Source organism: Colossoma macropomum, unplaced genomic scaffold (assembly GCF_904425465.1).
Source record: "Colossoma macropomum unplaced genomic scaffold, Colossoma_macropomum, whole genome shotgun sequence".
NCBI lineage: Eukaryota > Metazoa > Chordata > Actinopteri > Characiformes > Serrasalmidae > Colossoma > Colossoma macropomum.
In genome coordinates, this window is record NW_023494785.1 from 361,372 (window position 1) to 380,896 (window position 19,525).

The window sequence follows — 19,525 nt, forward strand, 5'->3', positions numbered from 1 at the left end:
TTATGTTATCACATAATTGTATACTACATGCGAAAAACCACACCATGGCCCAAAGTTATTAGGCATTTCAGTGTAATAACACTGATCTAAGCTCACATCTCATAAGTTTACACAGTTTGTCAAAGGGCCCAGGGCTGCACATTGGCATTATTGACTTCACAGTTCTATATGTATCATGATACAAGCATAACAAAGTAATATGCATAAATATGCATTTCTCATTAGGTTGAATGAATAACTGACTCTAAATGTAGATACTGTGATATAAACTGAGTCTGTTCTACAGTTTCTCATTGGGTTGAATGAATAACTGTCTCTAAATGTAGGTATTGTGATATAAACTGAGTCTGTTCTACAGTTTCTCATTAGGTTGAATGAATAACTGGCTCTAAGTGTAGGTACTTTGATATAAACTGAATTGGTTTTACAGTTTCTCATTAGGTTGCATTCTGTAAAAATTGTCTAACCTCACAACAGTAGCTACGGAAAAACATATGTGGGTGGAGCATAGGACAGGTTAACTTAAGGAAACAAACACAAACGATAGAGAAAACATATTAATGACTCACCATTACTTCTGCCTTATGTTCATCATAAAGAATCATCCCACAAACAGAAATATATCAAATACATCAAATACACTGTAGATCAGCTTTTGTCAGTGTGTAGCGCTACAACACAAGCAAGAATTTGTGAATATTTCACTGACACATTCAATTATTGTATCAACAGGTACTGATCCACCTCTGGCAAGGTGACTAAAAGATGGAACTGGGATCCCAGGCTAGAGCACTAAACTGTGTGGTCTAGTGTAAAGTGTGGTCTAGTCCTAGATTACCCCTTAGGTATTCAGACTTTCAGGGCCCAAGCCACACAGTAAACAAACAAATTTCTAATTTTAAATTTGTCACTGTGTTGTGCTTGGTCATAAGCCTGACACTCTATACATCTTTCCTGAAAGTCTGCTTTATTTTCTCCTCCAATCACTGCCTAGCAACTGTTCCACTATCTGCCATCACCTCAGTTAAGCTTTCAGTTTTTAGCAGTCTGTAAAAAATCTGTAAAAGCAAGACCTGATACTCTGATAAATTAGAGGATTTCATGTCTTCAATAAAACATAAATAAACACAACTACAAAACTGTCAGACTTAAATAAAAAAAGTTACAGCATTGTTTTTGGCAGATAGTCTGCTTCTGTGAACAAAGTCATCAAAGGTAAGACTTCGGCACCCATTGTGGAATTATGCTTTAGCTTAGGATACTTGATGGTTTTGTTTTTCATGTTTGCAGGTGTAGTGTTCTTCATCTTTGTTATGTACATCTCAGCTTTCAGATTTTAATTTATGTTGTCTTCATTGGGGCAAATGTTGTGCTTGTGAAGAGTGAACGCATGCTTTATAAAAAAGTACTGCATTGGTTGTTGGGTTTATTTTAACCTGTTCTTGTTAATGTTTGCATAATCTTACTATTGTTCAGTTTTACCATTATATGGTGTTGTAATATGTAGGATGATGACAAGACTGCTGTAAACAATAGGCTATAGCCTCATATAATGTCATAGTGGGACATAATATGTTTAGAAAATGTATTATTCTACAACTTGCTAAAGTCTTGATGCAACCAGGGCAAGTCAACACAATGACTTCTTAATGACAATAAATAAATGTCAAACAACTAAACGTTAGGCCACTTAACAAGAAAAATATAAAAATGTGTTTGCCTAGAATTTTCTCAATATATTAGTGTCCTAATATATATAATAATAATAATAATAATAATAATAATAGAAAATAAGGACACTCCCACATCATGCAGAGTGCCTGGCTCGGCTGTGCAACACCAACAAGTCAACCTGTCTGAAAGGCCAATTCTATATTGTCTAGACAAAGTCCAGTACACTCAGTTTATGATTTTAAACTGAATGATTTGCATCTTAAGCTCTATAGACATTTTTTTTGAGAGACTCAGAATCCTATGCCACACTATTTGAGTAAAAGAGACATTAAGATCTGATTCCCAGGTTGTCTTACAAGAGGACTGTTTACTGTTAAGGAATGAGTTAAGAGTTGTATAATACCTAGCAGCCTCTTGGCCTTTACCACAGTGTTCCAGGATCTGGTCGGGAATAACTGCCTTAGTAGGACATATTGTCAAAGAGCCAAAGGTCTGCTTCAGTATCTGTCAGATGTCTTATCTCCAGAATTGGTTTTGAGATAGATTAAATTGTTGTATAAGACAATCAAAGAACTTTAGTGAATCACTGCAGTATAGATCACCTATTGTTTTAATGCCTCTTTGAAACCATTCTTTCCAAAATAATGGGGATTTACCTATAAATAAGTCTGTGGTTATACCATATTCCAGCAGAGGAGGTTAGGTGTGGGTTAAACTGAAGGAGCGATGAGGCTTTCCTTCATATCCATTGTAGACGTGTCAAAATGAGGTGGCTTTTTTTGCTCAGGTCTAAACTTAGCAATAGTATAATGTATAGGGAGAAGGGGGTTGCAAATGAATGCTTCTTGTGCAAACCAAGTGGGGGCATAATGGCGATGTCTTTATACATTTTATGCTTCCTCATGCTCCAGAACTTTTTTTGATGGCTATCAAGACAGAAGTGTTGGCTGCCTCTGAAAAATATTCTGTATGTAATGTATGTAACGTGACGTAATAATATTCTGTATGAACATATATGTCCAAAAGTATCCAGACACCCCTTCTAATTAATAAATTCAGCTACTTTTTTTGTGCACCCATTGCAAACAAAGGCATTCACTTGCGCACCCACACCCTTTACAACTGCTATAGAAAAGCATAAATTTAGCAGAATGAGATGCTCTGGAGCCGCTGCACATGAGGGCACATGGGCTAGTGTAGTATAAAGTCGATGGAAAGAGAAGGAAATTACTTAAGTGATTGTACATTGTTCCTCAAGTATTGTTTTATTAGATTTTTATTTTACTAAAGTATTATTAAAGTTAAATGCTTCTACTTTTACTCAGTTACATTTCCAACAGAAAAAAACATTTTTTGTAACATTTTTTTTGAGTGTATTAAACTCATGCCAAGTATTGTGTTTAATTTAATGTTAAAACCATGAAGAGGATGTGCTGATTCTGAATGTTATCTGTCATGACTTTTACTTTTTACTTATATATACGTAAGTATGTTTTAATGCAGATATTTTTTACTTTCACTCAGATATATTTCCATACTTATGTGTACTTCCATTTTAGGCACATTTTCTACCCCTACAGTCTTTCAGGAGCATAATAAAAGGTTGATTTAGAAATCCTGTGTTGTTTTATTTACGTTACTTATTATGTTTATATCATCAAATACTTTAATGTTTAACAAATCATAAACCATCGATCATAGCACATCTGTATTTTTTCTATGTTAATCAGACATAACTGTTCTTATTCAGGAAAAAAAGTTTGAAAGAAACAGTATTATTTTACAGGGGCTCAAAAGTGAATTTTTTTGTGAAGGCATAGGGCCCTAGGTGAGTTGGTGTGGAATCACCCAATTGCTAAAACAGAATAGATATTTGGAGCCAACATGGTCGGAATAATACATAATCATTGGTTAATCAGTTAGAATTGTGGATTAATAAGGAATGGAATGGAATACCCAAACCTTTTGCTTAACTCAGTGTAGTACAACACAGCATTTTGTAAGCTGTTACTCAGCCCAGGAGAAAATCTCCACAATCTATATGTAAAATCAGAGCTTTTATTTCACTATATTAAGCATTTCACCAATGAGTGACACTAAGAGTCAACTTAAGTAGAATTAGAAAATTGAAGGCCAAATCTCTATTTAAATGAGAAAAAAGATTGCTACCAATTTGCTAGAGTTTTCAGAACCTAAAAGAAAGCTATAAGGTGTTCCACAAGGTTTAGTTTTAAGTCCCTTAGTGTTCTCTGTTGATTTACAGCACCAAAAACATGTAATTCACAAACACAATGTTGACTTTTTACACTAGTGATATGCAGTCATATGCATTAGTTTTTAGAAATTAGATTGTTTAAAAACCTATAATCCATATAACCTACAATCCATCAAAATGAGGAAAACATGAATAGTTAATCTGGTTACATTAAACAGTAAAAATAGCACTCCACCACTTTAGCTCTATATCATGTCCAGGCTGTTCACCATTCGCCTAAATGTGGTCATATTTGTGTCTCACCTCGGGTAAGCAAAAGTTCCCTCTTTACTGAAAGCAGGAGGGTGAAACATTGAGTGGTCACTCTTCTTAGAGACACAGCTGGGCTCTGGAGAATCTGCTCTAGATTTCTGTTGTCTACAAATGAAAGTACACACACGCTATTTAAATTATTGTACTTGGAGACACAAGCATAAATCAGCTGCAGAGACTATTTTTAATGAAGGAAAATGCAACAACAGTAAATTCATATTTTAAACTGTATCTAGATTCCAGCAGCCCTTAGTATCAGTAAGTTCTCAGATGTCTTCAGTAACAAAATAGAAAGTATGAGAACCAAAATTAAGCAGCAGACTATAATCAGTCATCCATGTGCCAATAAAGATTGATGACAGACAATCTAGAGGTCACAAATTACTGCGCAAACGTCTTAGGCACTGAAGCAAATGGCTTTAAAATGGTTCAACGATGCTCAAGCCATTTCATTGATTTGTTAAATTCCACCACCAGCACATCTGATTTATTTGAATGAAATATTGATTAGCCATACCAGATACTGGTGATAACTAAAATTAATAATGGAATGTAAATGAACAAAACTGAATATATGACATCATCATTTATTATGATAAAACTATTTTTATATATTCTAATATTAGTGGTTTTCTGATCAAATAAACACTTACAGCATATTTTCAGGTGACTAAAACTTTTGCACAGTACTGCATGTGCCAAGAGTGTTTTAAAGAATTTGGTTCCATTGGTGTTAAAGAGCTTTATAACTTGAGTTTGTCCTCTAGATCAACTACTTGTGTTCTTGACTTGATAGTGATTTGAGAGCCTTTACTAAAAATAATTAACTTATCACTCAGAAGCATCATAGCTCAGAATCAGTGCTGGCTGTCTTACTTGACAGATTGCTACCAATTCTTTAGTCTAAATAGGGAGTTTTCAGAACCTAAAAGAGAGCCATGTGGTGTTTCACAGGGTTTATTTGTCCAGGCTGTCATAATTTAGGTCCATGGTAGTAGTATTTCTGACTCACATTGGGTCAGTAGCAGTTCTGTCTTTACTGAAAGCTGGAGGGTGAAACATTGAGTGGTCACTCTTTATAGACACACAGCTGGGCTCTGGATAATCTGCTCTGGATTTCTGTAGTCTACAAATGAAAGTACACATATACACAATTACAAACCATCTTTCAGTAAATTTATCACAAACAAACAATGTATGCGATAAGTAGGCAAATAGTGTATGGCAAATAGTTTATTCCCTCACCCCAACCCATTTAGATACAGCTTGCAAACCAAACAGGCGGCATGCTGTGACCTAATTATTAGCACATTACTGGAGCACACAAAAAAGCTCAAAATGCACTTGACCCTCATCAGCTTTAGCCCCTGAAAGAAGTCTGCATTGGAATGCTAGCAATAAAAAGGAGAGAAAGGAAAAGCTCTTCAGCAATCTACATCAGAAAGCCAGCTTTTAAACTATAAGACATCTGCACACTGGTGTATCCCATTTTCAGTGCAATTTTTTCAGAATGTCCTGCTCAGGAACAACTGTCAACAGTTGTCACACCCACCACTTCCCACAAAAAATGTATATACAAATATAAATGTATATTCTGTATATCATACAGAATAAACAAACAACCTCACAAATACATTTTATATTACCAAAACACCACTAAAAAGTAAACTAATTTACCAGTCATCAGTTCCCAACTAGCTCTTGGCTCTAGTAAGTAGTGCAAAGACAGGAAGTGATTAAAGACACAGGATATTAGTATATCGTTACCACACTGTCCATACCTTTGATATGGCAAATATGTAAACTGCAAGACAAACAAAAGCAAAGAATGAAATAATGCTAAGGGATTATGGACACCTTACTAATTTTGGTTACATTGAGATACAGAGAAAATCATGAACATGTGCACGTCATTACATAGTAACTAGAGGGAAAGCAAACATATGCTTGTGCTCCTTTATATTTTATTCAAACTAAATAAAAGTGTGGGCGTGAGCTTGACAAAATCATATTTTCATGTACTTTTATCAAAATTCCCTAAAACAACTTTAGAGAAGGAGATCAGAAATTTAGCAGCATTCACATCATCACATTAAAAAAGATTTTACGTGTACCTCTTTTTTGCTGTTTTCCCACCTTGTGCCCATAAGCAAATGCCAGCAGGCCACAAAACCCTCATCTTTGTATATACCAATTTAAACTAAACCAATCAGGTCTCTGATGCTTGCTCCACAGTCCATGTGCCACAATCTAACTCATATTATTATTTTACTGCTTGTCTCTCGTTATTTACTCAGAATACTGGAAGGAAACGAGCATTTGTAAAGAGTGAAATGTTAAAGCAGAAGATTGTGCACACAGTACAGCAAACTGTGCACTGGAAAAAACATGTTGAATTCCCTCGTGAATTAGCCTGGTTCAGTTGTTTGGTGCGGACCTGAATGCCGGCAGAGTTGCATGTCAAAACCGAGCTAAAAAAAAAGTTTGACCGGTTCACACCATCCACCGCAGGTCTGAAAGCACCTCCCAGCTGACATGGAGATTCTGATTGGCTCTGCCGTTGAACTTTACTCTGCCTGTTCGTACTGGTCAGTGCTTCCTGCAGTTTAGGGAATGTAGAGGTTTTTTTGTGCACATCCTGAAAAGTTAAAAAGTTAGTGGGGTACTTTGAAAAGTGGTGGGTCAAATGCCCACTTGCCACTGTGGTTCTGGCAGCCCTACACATTTCAGTCAAAATGTTGAGAGGCTGCTGTCAGAAACAAAGTGTCAGGCACATGCCAGGTCATTCCCCTCCTAGCCTGCAGAGGTCTCTCTCACCCAAGTTCTAAGTCCTTTCCCTATCATCTGTTGCTTATTTTGCCCTAATTAATGAGCTCAGTATTGACATGTTTTCTGCTTGCCTGTTGCAAAGTCTTAATGTTTGCCTATGTCATGCTAACCTTAGGTTCTTACTCTTGCTATTCTCTTAAATTTGTATCTACATGCATTTACCTTCATGCATAATCAATCATATCTCGACAACATAAAAAAAATATTTTTTTTTTTAACTGAAATATTACTGAAATACTCCTGACTCTGCTAACTTTAGTGTGTTTAGCACTGTGTGTATGTTGTGTTATCTGAGATTATTTCTGGTATATCAGTGTAAAGGTTATCACTAAACTCATACCTTCAGAAGAATTGGTATACAACTGATACACTGGATGAAATGATGTATTGCCTAAAACTATGTGTGGGAGTTTATTGTTAACACTATTATTGTGCGGGAAATTTTACCACCACCACATAACCTCCAGAGAAACTTGCCTCCAATACAGGTTCTCAAATGAGATACAGAAAGTCTGGATTCAGATAAGTTACTGTACCGTACCACACTGTCTGGTGGAAAACTCATCTATCTCAGACTTTAACCTTTGAACATCCTGTAAGCACAAGGAAAAATGAACAACCAGTAATTTCAAGCACCACTTATGGAAGTCCAACAAAGAGCATAAACCACAAAGAAAACAAGCAAAATAAATAGATGATGCTAAAACCTCACTGGACTTAGCCCCCAGTTTGTCGACATGCCTTTCAGATTCATAACAAAGTTCATAACAAAGTAACTAGGAAGGTGGTAAGTGGACTCTAGCCCCCAAAAGTGATCTGTGTTGGAACATCTGCAGGAGAAAAAGGAGGAGAGAGAAAGCCAGCCAGCTATGCTGGAAAGCCGGCTTTTACACAGTGAAACACCTGCACCAAATTCTGGTGGAAAATCATTACCGTGTTCTGCTTCCCTAATTCACCTGCAATTACATAAGTCAAACAGGAAAAACACAAGGCAAGATAAGTGTCACAGACTCACAACCTGACACACAAACACACACACACACACACAAAAGATTAAATCAATGTATTTAGAGAGACAAACATAAGAAGGAACACATAATAAATTCCATTCACATATTTAACTCACAGTGTGAGTTTTACAGTGCTTTCTAAGATGTGTGTGATTTTCCTAATTTGTTTGTGATCCTCTTTTGTAACTGTAGTTTCCTTTAGGATTAATAAAGTTTATATAGTACTGTACAAAACTCATAGACCACCCTTTTCTTTATCTAATTTCCAGTCAAAATGGCCATTAAGTACAAGTTATTCATTTTGCAATTCCAGAAAAAAACTCATATTTGACAGAAAATTACGCAGACGCCTTCACTACTAAATATAATGTGTGTTCACTCTTTACTTTAGTGCAACCAGCTTCTAAGAGGAACTGAAAGTGAGTCTCCTGAAAAGAATGGAAGCTGGAATAAAGGGAAAGAGTGACTCATTGACTCACACAGCTGAGAGTAGATTTAGATGTTGAGGATTATGTGGGATTTTCTGTTAAATGTATGTTTTTTCTGACACTGAAAATAAATAACTTGTAATTAATGGCCTTTCTGACTGAAAATTAAATAAATGAAGGGTGGCCTCTGACTTTTGCACAACACTGTATCTATCTGGCCTGCTGATTCCCCATAGCATGCTGCTAATCACGCTGAGCTGATGCTACATAACAATCACATTCTAGAGCTGTATGCATGCTGAAAATCTCCCTCTGGAAACAGTCAGTATTTACAAAAGGGTAAAAATAGCACTCTATCATTTTAGCTTGTATTATGTCAAGGCTGTTGTGATTTAGCTTCATGGTGGTCGTATTTCTGACTCACCTCGGGTTGGTAGCAGTTCTCTCTTTACTGAAAGCTGGAGGGTGAAACATTGAGTGGTCACTCTTCATAGACACACAGCTGGGCTCTGGAGAATGTGCTCTAGATTTCTGTAGTCTACAAATGAAAGTACACATACACACACACAGTCCTTCAATTATTGTGTTTTTAAAGGCAGTAACCTTTAAATATTTGATCAAAATATTTAGGTAACATATGATCATCCTACGAAACCTGAAGAAAGAAGACTTATTTATAATAAGGCTTGTATCTACAGAAGTTTTCTCCACAGCATCGTTATAACTTCAAGTAGGTTGCATTAGCCATCTATGTGACATTTGGCTTTTGAACATGGACAATCATAATTCAAAACAATTCATGATCATTAGGAATCCTACAGTGAATGAATAAAGTTATTTACCAGAAAGTGAAATAATGGACTGCTCCAGTGCAGTCTAGCTGCAGTACTCTCTTACCTGAGGTCAATAGGAGTTGCTTCATTACTGAATGCAGGGAGGTCAAACACAGAGCTGTTACTCTTCATAGACACATAACTGGGTGCTGGAGATGCTGCTCTCTGTCTCCCGTCCCTGATGATATTAAATAAACAAATCAATGCACATCAAATAAAGAAGAAAACTGCACATATAACGTCACGAGGCAACACATCAGCTCATGTTGATGGCCTTGTGTGGGCTTAAGAAGAAAAGCTCTGTTTGAAATAGACTACTAGACAGCTCGCTTGCTGCCTTGTGGTCATGTGGCCCTGTGACCTAAACATTTTAACAGCCACAGATGTTTTCTAGGATTAATATGACTTTTTTCATTTAAAGAAAAATAAATAGTTAGATAAATGACAAAAAAAGAAAAGAAAAGTTGCTGCCTTTCTCAGTCTAAGGATATCAAGGAGCCCCATTAGCTTCCCCTGCAAGCCTTAATGTTGTGTTTACTTTGTCTACTTAATAAAGTTACTGCCTTGATAACATGGTTAAAACAGTACTAAAGTTAGTCTCATCCATTTCAAGTGAACAAAGATTGGGATGGTTCAGCAGTCACTAGGGGGTGCTTCTAAGGCCAACCACATGAAATTTGGTCTCCAACTTTATCTTTGGTTATATAACCATCTTTTTAAATCTGAAATAATTTAAGTCTTTGGATACTGCAGATGATTTTTTCTCCAATGAGACTTCCTGTGAATATCCAAGAACTCAGCCTAGATCTGCAAATGTGTGGATCTAGCCAGTGACTACCTTCAACTACTTTCCCATACAGGGAAACAGTATGCCAAACTGTTGGAATGTGTTTTTTAGCATCATGTATTGAACTAAGTTATCTAGCTGTGCTTTTAAATATGGTATAATTCACTTTGGAAAATGTGGATGATTTTTGTAACATGAAATTTTCAGTGGATATTTAGGAACTAAAAAGTCTAGACTGAGCCAGCTACTTCCTTAAACTACCTGCTCAGACAGGGACTTTGTATGGTAAACATCCATAGAAACACTGCAGCTCTGTTGTGGTGTTTGCTGGTGTGTGGAGTGACAGAGAGTGAAAGAGACAGTGAGAAAGCAAACGCTGGCATAATATTAGCTAAGAGATAAATACAGGGAATGTTTAACAAGAGGAGGTTATGAGACTCCAATGTAGCCTAATGTGTGTAAAATCAGTGTCAGTAAAGTTTTTTTGCGTTTACGTTTTCTGCAGTCTTTGCAGTCTTTGATCAAGCTTAAGGGAGAATTCCACCAATTTTTAAAAGGTTCAGATGTAAGCAACGTCATTCAGAGTTTATGAGTTAATTAATCATTATTAATTAGCCCATAAACATGTTAAAAATCATTAATTCACAGTTATAACACCTTTTGCCTCACAACACCCTACTAATAACGTCTTTTGTCAGTGATTATGGTTTTGTACAATGTGTTAGTTGAATGCTGATTAAACAATAACAAAACCAACCAGACTCTTCCTGTCAGTCAAAAAACGTTTCATTTCACTGTTTTTGTCCTACCAGGGTGCATAAAAACACATTTTAGGGATGCTCATCTGCCAGTTTTAGTAGCTTCTTCAGCATAATAATAGTGCATAAAATATATTTAGCATTTTACTTAACAAGATTTTTAAAATTTCAAATGGTTGAACTGAAACCTTTGGGAATATTTTAAAACTGGAAGTACAAATGGACAGAATGTTACTCACTTTAGGTCAGTGTTATGAGGCTCTATCATGGTCTGCTGATCACTGTAAAGAGTTTGTTCATATAAACACTCATTAGAACGAAAATGTCACTCCAACATCAGACAATACAAAGTGTGTAAATCTCTCATAATGATTTGTTTAGATCATTCAATTGGAAATGAAAATTTTATTCTAATTTCAGTGAAATGCAATGATAAATCACTAAAACAACCTAAACACAAAGATAAATCACTAAATCAACCTATAACACAAAGATAAATCACTAAATCTATGTAAACACAAAGATAAATTCCACATCAGGTATGGATCACCTCATACACTCAAATACTCCTCAGAAATCTCCTGTGTTTTTTTTAACTAAATAAAGAAAATCTCACTGGAATATTTTAATAATGTTTATTTAAAATATGGATATTCAAATGGCAAAAAAAACTTGTTAAAATGCCATCAATAGTTGTTTCTCTCTGAATGAACCTGTTAGAGGTACATTACTAGTGGCTATAGGCTGGACTCACGTTTCCTCGAGGGAGACAACTTTACTGCTGAATGATTCAGGATCTAATGAGGACAAATCACTCTTCACAGAAGCACAGCAGTGTGCTGGAGATGCTGCCACATCAGTCTGCAGTCTGGAAACATCGTATACAAACACAGTTCAAGATGCCACTCAAGTTCAGAAGAATATGTGAGTGTCTCGCAGTCAGTATCTGTTGTTTTAAAACTCATTAAAAAATTTAAAAAATCTTCAAACCAAATAACATTGAAAGTGTTTTTCAATGACATCATCAAAAATTATAGAACATAAAAGTGGAAATCATTTGACATCATACACAGTTTTGAAGACAACATTCAAGAAATCATTAAACTCTGCTATTTCTGCTTTTTCTAAAAAGAATTGAGAAATATGGCTTGATGCTGAACAACAATGACAGAGCTTCTACTCACTTTAAGCCTGAGGTTCCTCCTCCACTGTTAGAGTGGTGAAGCTCCATCTTGGAGTTGCTACTCTTCATACACACACTGTTAAACACTGGAGATGTTTCTGTCTGCTAAAAGTGAATAGTTCATCTTAAAGTTATGTAGAATACACTTGTTATAATCCAGGCTTTGCCCACAATAGCATTCTTTCATAGCTACTCTTGCTAGGTTGGTCTTTACAGAATGTTGATAAATGAACTATTCTCTTGATCTCATCACAATATCAGGACATAATAAACACAAAATTACAAATTTACAGAATTTTGAACCACATTTACAAGTGCAGTAATGGCACACTTATTTACAGGTTTGATATGACTTTCGATTCTGAGGTAGGATTTAATTTGATTTTAATATGTTATGTGGGAACACAACAAATTGATGAAATCAACAGTGTTGTTGAACACACAGATAACAGAGCTGTGTAGCTTTGGTGCACAACCCAAAAAGTAAAAACCACTTCACTTTCACACCTTCTAAACTGAGAGTTTCCTGTAAATTGTAAATCACTTGGCATGGCTGCACACCTGTAATGCATGAGAGAAAACACACTGCATCTACAGAGGAAGCTCAGCATGGCGAGTGACTCAGATACTAAAAGTGTAAGCAAAGCACATTATCTGCTTTTCAGCTCACTCTGTTTTAATAAGTTCAATAATTTTTTATGTATTTGTTTGTTTTATGTTTTTGTATATTTATTATGTTTCCTCTTAATAAATATTTAAACCATTATTATTATTATTATTATTATTATTATTATTATTGTTATTATTGTTATTATTATTATTATTATTACTACTACTACTCTTGTATAATATTAGTCTATAATAATTATTATTATTATCATCAGTTTTTAGCTGTGACTTCACTGTGTTGTCTTTTCTGCTGAGGTAATAATAGAGCCCTAACTAAAATTAATTTGTTTTGCTGAATGGCTAGTGATTTGTTCCCCTCAACACTTTCACAAAAAAATTTGAGCAGCTCCAACAAGCAATGTGGTTATTTCCATCACACAATAGAGATGTGCGCCATTTTACAATAAGGGCAGCAACTAATGAATATTCCCAAAAAGATTTATTGACCCATTATGATTTGAGTAATCAATTAATTGGGAAAATAAAAGGTGCACTTATTAGCTTGTTAAAAATGAACATTATAAACACATTCAAAATCATATTTACGGAAAAAGGACTTTTATCATCGACATAAAAACAGATGTTCGGCATTGCTCTTGAAAATGCTGTTTTAATCCGTGTGTCAATGCAGAAACAATAAACAAACATTATTTTCCCTCAAATAATACAGCTTTACCGTTAACAAAAAGCTTCAGAAGCTCAGATTTCAGTGATCTAAAACGCTATTTTTGAAGCCCAAATCATAACTGTTTGCACAGTTTGTTGGAGCTGCTCAGCAATTTTTCTTGTGAAATTGCTGAAGAAAACCGAAAAATAAAATCACAAACCATTCAGCACCACAGTACACTTTCACCACGACTCGATCTATCATTACCTCAACAGAAAAGACTACACAGTGAAAACAAGTCACAGCTGAAAAACAGACAGTAATAATAATAATAATAATAATAATAATAATAATTGTTTAGAACAAGAAACACACACACACACACACATATATATATATATATGAACTGAAAAACAAATTTTAAGATGATACTGTGGAACTGTGGTTGCTTGCCTCTATTGAAAAGATTTTTTTAGTATTTTAATTATTTAAGTTATTTAAATTATTATTTTAAGTATTTTAATTGTTCACCATAGTTATTTCCATGATTAATATTATTATTATTATTACAAAGCAAATCAGCGTGTACTTTGCTATTATGGAGATATTAATATCAGATATTACAGCACAGCCTTTCCAGTCTCAGCTTTATTACACCATTTTGGTACAGCTGTAGAAAAAGACTGTGAAGTGACTGTCAGGCTTGTGGATCAAATGACAGAAAGTCCAGTTCCTCTAGAAGAGGACAGCGGTCACATGGTAATCTAAAACGGCTCAGAGGTGCTTTATGTTTGGATAGAAGACACCCGGAAACGGAATGGAGAGCTTCTCTTAAATGGTCCTTGCGTGCGTGAGCAGCTCACTTATCACGCATTGGAACGCCACTGCTGGGAGCCTGGACGAAGGCGAATCCACGGAGAGTCCGAAGACTGCGCAGAAATTCTCTGATCAAGCGCCGTTCTGTGCGCTTTCTTTCAGTACACCATCAGTGTACTTCCGTCCCTCTGGCCAAACAGCGCTACTGCACATAGATCTGCATTTACTCTGTGTTTTTAATCGACGCGCTGCTCACAATACTCGTTTATGAAGCCCAGATCAAACAACACTGTGCTTTAAATTCAGAGGCACGCTGCACGTCTATCAGCATAAAATAAAATATATATACATATATACTGTATACACATGCAAACTACTGCCCAACTGATGCCATGTGTAACATTTACATACAAAATCAGCAGAGTGCGGGCTCATCTATTGTTACTACTTACGCGCCAGTGTTCTTGCTTTAAGTCATATGCCGTACTTATGAAGTGTTAATCCCAAACGCTGAGATCTTCGTTCTCACACAGGTAAACTTTACTTTCACTTTCAAGCAAGTCTTGAATTTGGGGTGGATTCACTGTCAATCATTTGGCATCGGCCAATCATGTTTTACACAATTGCCTGCATCGGCCAATCACGAAACAATCTGTCAGTTCATGTCGTTGCCACCTGTCTTAGTTAATGTAAACAGAAAGTCTTCTTTAATGTAATGATTTAAGCTGTATTTTAAACATGTAAGGATCATTTTCATACCACGCAGAAGAAAATTAATAAAACTAACAAAGTAGAATGAATTTGAAAAGTTGCAGGTGGGCTTCATAGGGCAGCCTGCTATTTGGAGACAGTGTTGGCTGGGTGAATAATTAACTGGATATTTTATTTATTTATTTATTATTTAGAAAAATGACATCATTTACTGACGTTTTTTTGATCTGCACAAAGACAAAACTAAAGTAGCCTAGAAAGAAATAATTTCAAACAAAACCATAAAGTTGTACATTTTCCTCCAGTCTGACATCATCGCAAAGGATGCATGGAAAACTGGGACAGACCAGACTGTATCTAAGCTGAATCTGAGCTAATTAGCTAGCTTTTTTAAGAACATAAAGTACAGTCATGGCCAGAAATATTGGTGCCCTTGCAGTTTTTTCCAAAAAATTGTTGAAATGAAAAAGCTTTATTATTAACATGTGTATTTCTCATGTAAAATCACATGTGCATTGGGAGAACCCACAAAAACTGAGTTTGAAAATGGCCTTCACAGTATTGTTGGCAGCCTTTAGATATTGTTAGAGATTTCAGGCATGTAAATCTCCTTTAATTAAACACACCTTTGATAAATCACAGGTGTAGGCAATCTCCAGAGATCCTAACCCCTTAAAATCCCAGGCTTATTACATATTAAGGCTTATTATTCAATAACTGTTTAAGTAGATTTTATAGAAAGTAGTTTATCTTAATGCAGTCATAAAAACCTATGGGGAGGATCTTGTGCTGGTTTTATTAGACTTTAGGGTATTCTTAGACTTTAGGGTATTCTATGTGCAACAACACTGTTTTATGATCATTTGCTGTCATTATTCCTGAAGAGGTAAACAGAGCATCTTTTGGAATGTTTTTAAGAAGTCTGGCCCAGGAACATTACAGCAGTAAACCTTTTATGGCCTAGATCAGAGTGACCGACAGCTTGATATAGTTCCTAAATCCCACTTATGCTGGAAAATTAAAATAAATTAATATTTTTTATAAACAACTCGCCATATCCAAATAACAAAATCTTGTAAATTTGATGATTAATGTGCAGTTATGCAAAACCAAATGAAATGTATGTAACATCATGCCATGAAAAGTTCAGTACAACACTGATGATGACTTGTGAATATGTGCACTGCTGAGGAGAACAAGAGAACATGTCCACTACTAAGGAGACTGTTCAGTATTTATTCCTTGAAAGAGCATAATAACACAGAGATAAACAACTGACTCTTCACATGATTTAACAGTCCTTCAGGCTTTAACATAAACTGCAGTGTTTGTAAAGAAGCCATTTGTTGAGTTCTTCTTTACAGTCTGTCAAAACAGTTTGTTTGCTACAGACTGTGTGCTGATTTTAAAATCCTTAATAAACAAGTATTCAAGGTGTTTTTGTTTAGTAGTCTTTTTTTTTTAATAATTTAATGGGTAACTATTTGTTATGGTGTTTACCCTCTGGGGAGACTCCATTTGGATTTGCCAAGCCTTGTCTGGCTTGCTGCAGCTTCATTATCACACAACTTATCATACGTACCCCCTCATTTTGGTTTTGAATTTACTAAGTCTTGCAGTTTCTTTACATTTCTGAGCTGGTATCATTGTGTAGAGATTTCCTGTGTTTAACCTAGGGGCACTGGCTGGACATGTAAAGATCCTGGGCTCAGGCCAGTTCATTGTAGAATTGTTTTGGGATATTGTCCTCCAGATATTTTTAATTAACCTTTAAAATGTGCAGCTGCTACTCTTTTTACACATCAACAAAATGTGCAGAGATTCACCCGTGTTTACTGGGTCGTAAACAAAATCATAAAATAAAACAAAAGAAGATTTCCTATACACATTTCAAATGTTTTGCTAACAGAGGAACATTTTATTTATTTTTTATTTAGTTGTATATATCAGTTTTATATATATTCAAAACTAAATAGTCATTCAGTAAACTATTTTTGCCTAAAACAAACAAGAAACAATACATTTAATTTTAAATATAAAATATAATATTCAAAGAGATATTTGAATCAGACGTTTACCTGGTTTTACATGAAGCATCATTCTATAGCAGCAAACTGATCTGTTATAACTAGTTGACTAGTTATAAATGTAGCTTTTGTGAATTAAATTGTCAGATTTTAATGTTGAAGTGAGCTAACATTAACTAACAGTTCTGAAATGTGAAAAGAAGGCAGAAACTCGTGAGCAGTAAAGCTAGTTTTATTTTTGTATATATTATTACTTTCTGCAGTAGTTTTAAGTGATAGGTGCAAATTATTAATATGTGCAAAAAATATTATTATTATTATTATTATTATTATTATTATTATACTGGTAAAAGGCCCAAATACTGCAGACCAGTCACCATTAACATATTAGTCCTCTGTAATCTTCACTGGCTTCCCAGAATACAAGTAATTGATTTTAAGATAGTAATACTTACATTTGAGGCACTTCATAGTTTAATCCCTTCACATCTCACTAACCTTCTTCATGATCACTTTCCAGCAAGATAACTTCACTTTTCTGCTAGACTACTTTATGCTCCTCATTTTAGTCTCTCATCTATGGGAGCTTGTGCTTTTAGGACACCATGGCTTCAGAACTCTTTTCTTCTACAGCTTCACCTTCAGGACAAGCATTTGAGAAAAAATAAACCTTACTTGTTGACCATGCTATACTCCTAATTGTGTATGTACTGTGTCCTTGAGGTCTTGAAAGGCACATTTTAAATAAAATTGGTTCTTCTTCTTATCATTATTATTATTATTATTATTATTATTATATACACAAAATCACAGAGATTGATTTTTTGCTTAATCAAAAGCTTTTCATAGAAATTAACACATTGATCTGGACAGGAAAAAACAGAAAACAGATTATGGGAGTACTAGTAGAATGAAACATGAAACATAATATGGTGTTGCTTTAGGACAGGGGTGGGGAACTGCACAGCATAGTTTGGTGATTTCCCTGCTCAAGCACACCAACTAAACCTGGTAATTAACCAATTAATTGAATCAGGTGCGATTAAGAAGGAAAATTACCAAACTGTGCAGGAATCTAGCTGTCTAGGACTTCCCCACCCCTGCTTTGTGTGATTACTTGACAGAAGAAAATGATCCACAATTTTGCAATAAAATTAAAGTCATGTTGTCAGAAATGATTTTAGAAAAATGTAATGTTTTAAAGAGTGAACATGAGAAATACCTTTTAATGTATTTAATTCAATTTCTGTGGATTTATTTTATTTTAAAATCACATTGAGTATTAATTCAGTATTTCATCCTTTGCATAGATTAGGTATCACTTCCATCCAAAGTTTAAGTGAGTTTAATTATTCAACAAAAAAAAATCCATATTGATGCCTTTAATTAGGTATATTTAGTTTCCAGTTTAAAGGGATCCAGAATAAGGACTGCTGATCACACACAACTCAAAAGCATATAATACACAGCAATTTGGTGAGAATGAAGATTGTGTAATTAAAGACTGCTAAGGTGGCTTTTGCATCATTTATAGATGAAAAGGTTTGGCAACATTACTGACTCCCATTTGTCATTGTGCACATATAGAGAAGAGCTTTCACATCTATGAACTACTGCATTGCTAAGAAATGTAGTGGATAAGATGCAGAGAAACTAGTTAATATGTTTATTACATCTAGGTTGGACTGCTGTAATATCATGGTATCTGGATTTTCCAGTTAACATACTGTTATTAACAAGTTTCAGTTTATCTAGCTGCAAGAACAAGAAACTTTGATCACTTTAGCTTGGCTGCCAGACAAATTCTGAATTGATCATGACATGTTTTCATCAGGTTATGTGTCATCCTGTATGTGTCCCACCATGTTCTGTATCTACAAGAGATGTCCAGTTCTGATCCGGGTCTGATGTAGGCATTTTTTAAGGGATCGAGTATAAGCTATTTTAAGCCTGGTCCACATCCAATCTTTGTTAATGTTATTTTACCCCACTGCACTCTATTTATGCCAAAACACTTTATATATTTGCCTAAATTGGATTGGTTATACCGACATAAATATACTTGACGTGAGCACTGTACAGCTGTATTATCTAGGAAAATAAAAGTATCCGATTTGGTATTGACTGATACTCAATATCAAAGTACACAGACTAGGATCGGAGACCAAAAACTAGACGGGGACATCTCTAATCTCTACCATTCTGTATGTGTTCCATCGTGTTTTATGTCTACCATACTGTCATGTATGTGTTCACTATGTTTGTATAGTGTTTCTGCATGAGTATTTTTGCAATAATCTTCTCTGCCAGTTCCCAGTAGAACAAACAAATAAAAGTTGGAGAAGATGTCATTCTTCACTGTGAGGCAGACACAGAAGAATTACCAGCTACTTCATAGAAGAATGGCTATATATTAGATTGTGTGGAGGGTAAGCACATCATGAAAAAACTGGTAAATCATTTGTCTTGAAAATCAAGAACGTTGGGGAGAGTAATGAAGGGAAATACACCATAAACCTGTAATTACACAGCACTATGGACCTCGGACTTATGGACTTAATATGTAGAAACAGCTGGGCAAATCCAGTTGTTTCAATGAGCTACAAGCCAGAAATAATTGTTATTGATTAATGCATACTTTTGATATCAGCAGTAGTTACTAATCT

General features: G+C 35.2%; 1 protein-coding gene across 3 annotated transcripts in view; it reads right to left on the bottom strand.

Annotated features, from left to right (window-relative positions):
• The window catches only part of LOC118814828 (NACHT, LRR and PYD domains-containing protein 12-like), a 30,689-nt gene extending 16,018 nt beyond the window's left edge, over nt 1–14,671 (bottom strand). The window contains exons 1-8 of one of the 3 annotated variants that reach the window (XM_036580644.1): nt 14,574–14,671; nt 12,031–12,131; nt 11,601–11,714; nt 11,086–11,127; nt 9,366–9,479; nt 8,893–9,006; nt 5,214–5,327; nt 4,193–4,306 (exon numbers count right to left, since the gene is read on the bottom strand). In XM_036580644.1, coding sequence (XP_036436537.1) covers nt 4,193–4,306; nt 5,214–5,327; nt 8,893–9,006; nt 9,366–9,479; nt 11,086–11,127; nt 11,601–11,714; nt 12,031–12,098 — 680 coding nt within the window. In that variant the 5' untranslated portion in view covers nt 12,099–12,131; nt 14,574–14,671. Of the gene's footprint in view, nt 1–4,192; nt 4,307–5,213; nt 5,328–5,878; nt 5,991–8,892; nt 9,007–9,365; nt 9,480–11,085; nt 11,128–11,600; nt 11,715–12,030; nt 12,135–14,573 lie in introns of those variants that run through there. The other 2 variants (XM_036580636.1, XM_036580653.1) reach the window with 2 other exon arrangements.
• Nucleotides 14,672–19,525: the final 4,854 nt, after the last annotated feature.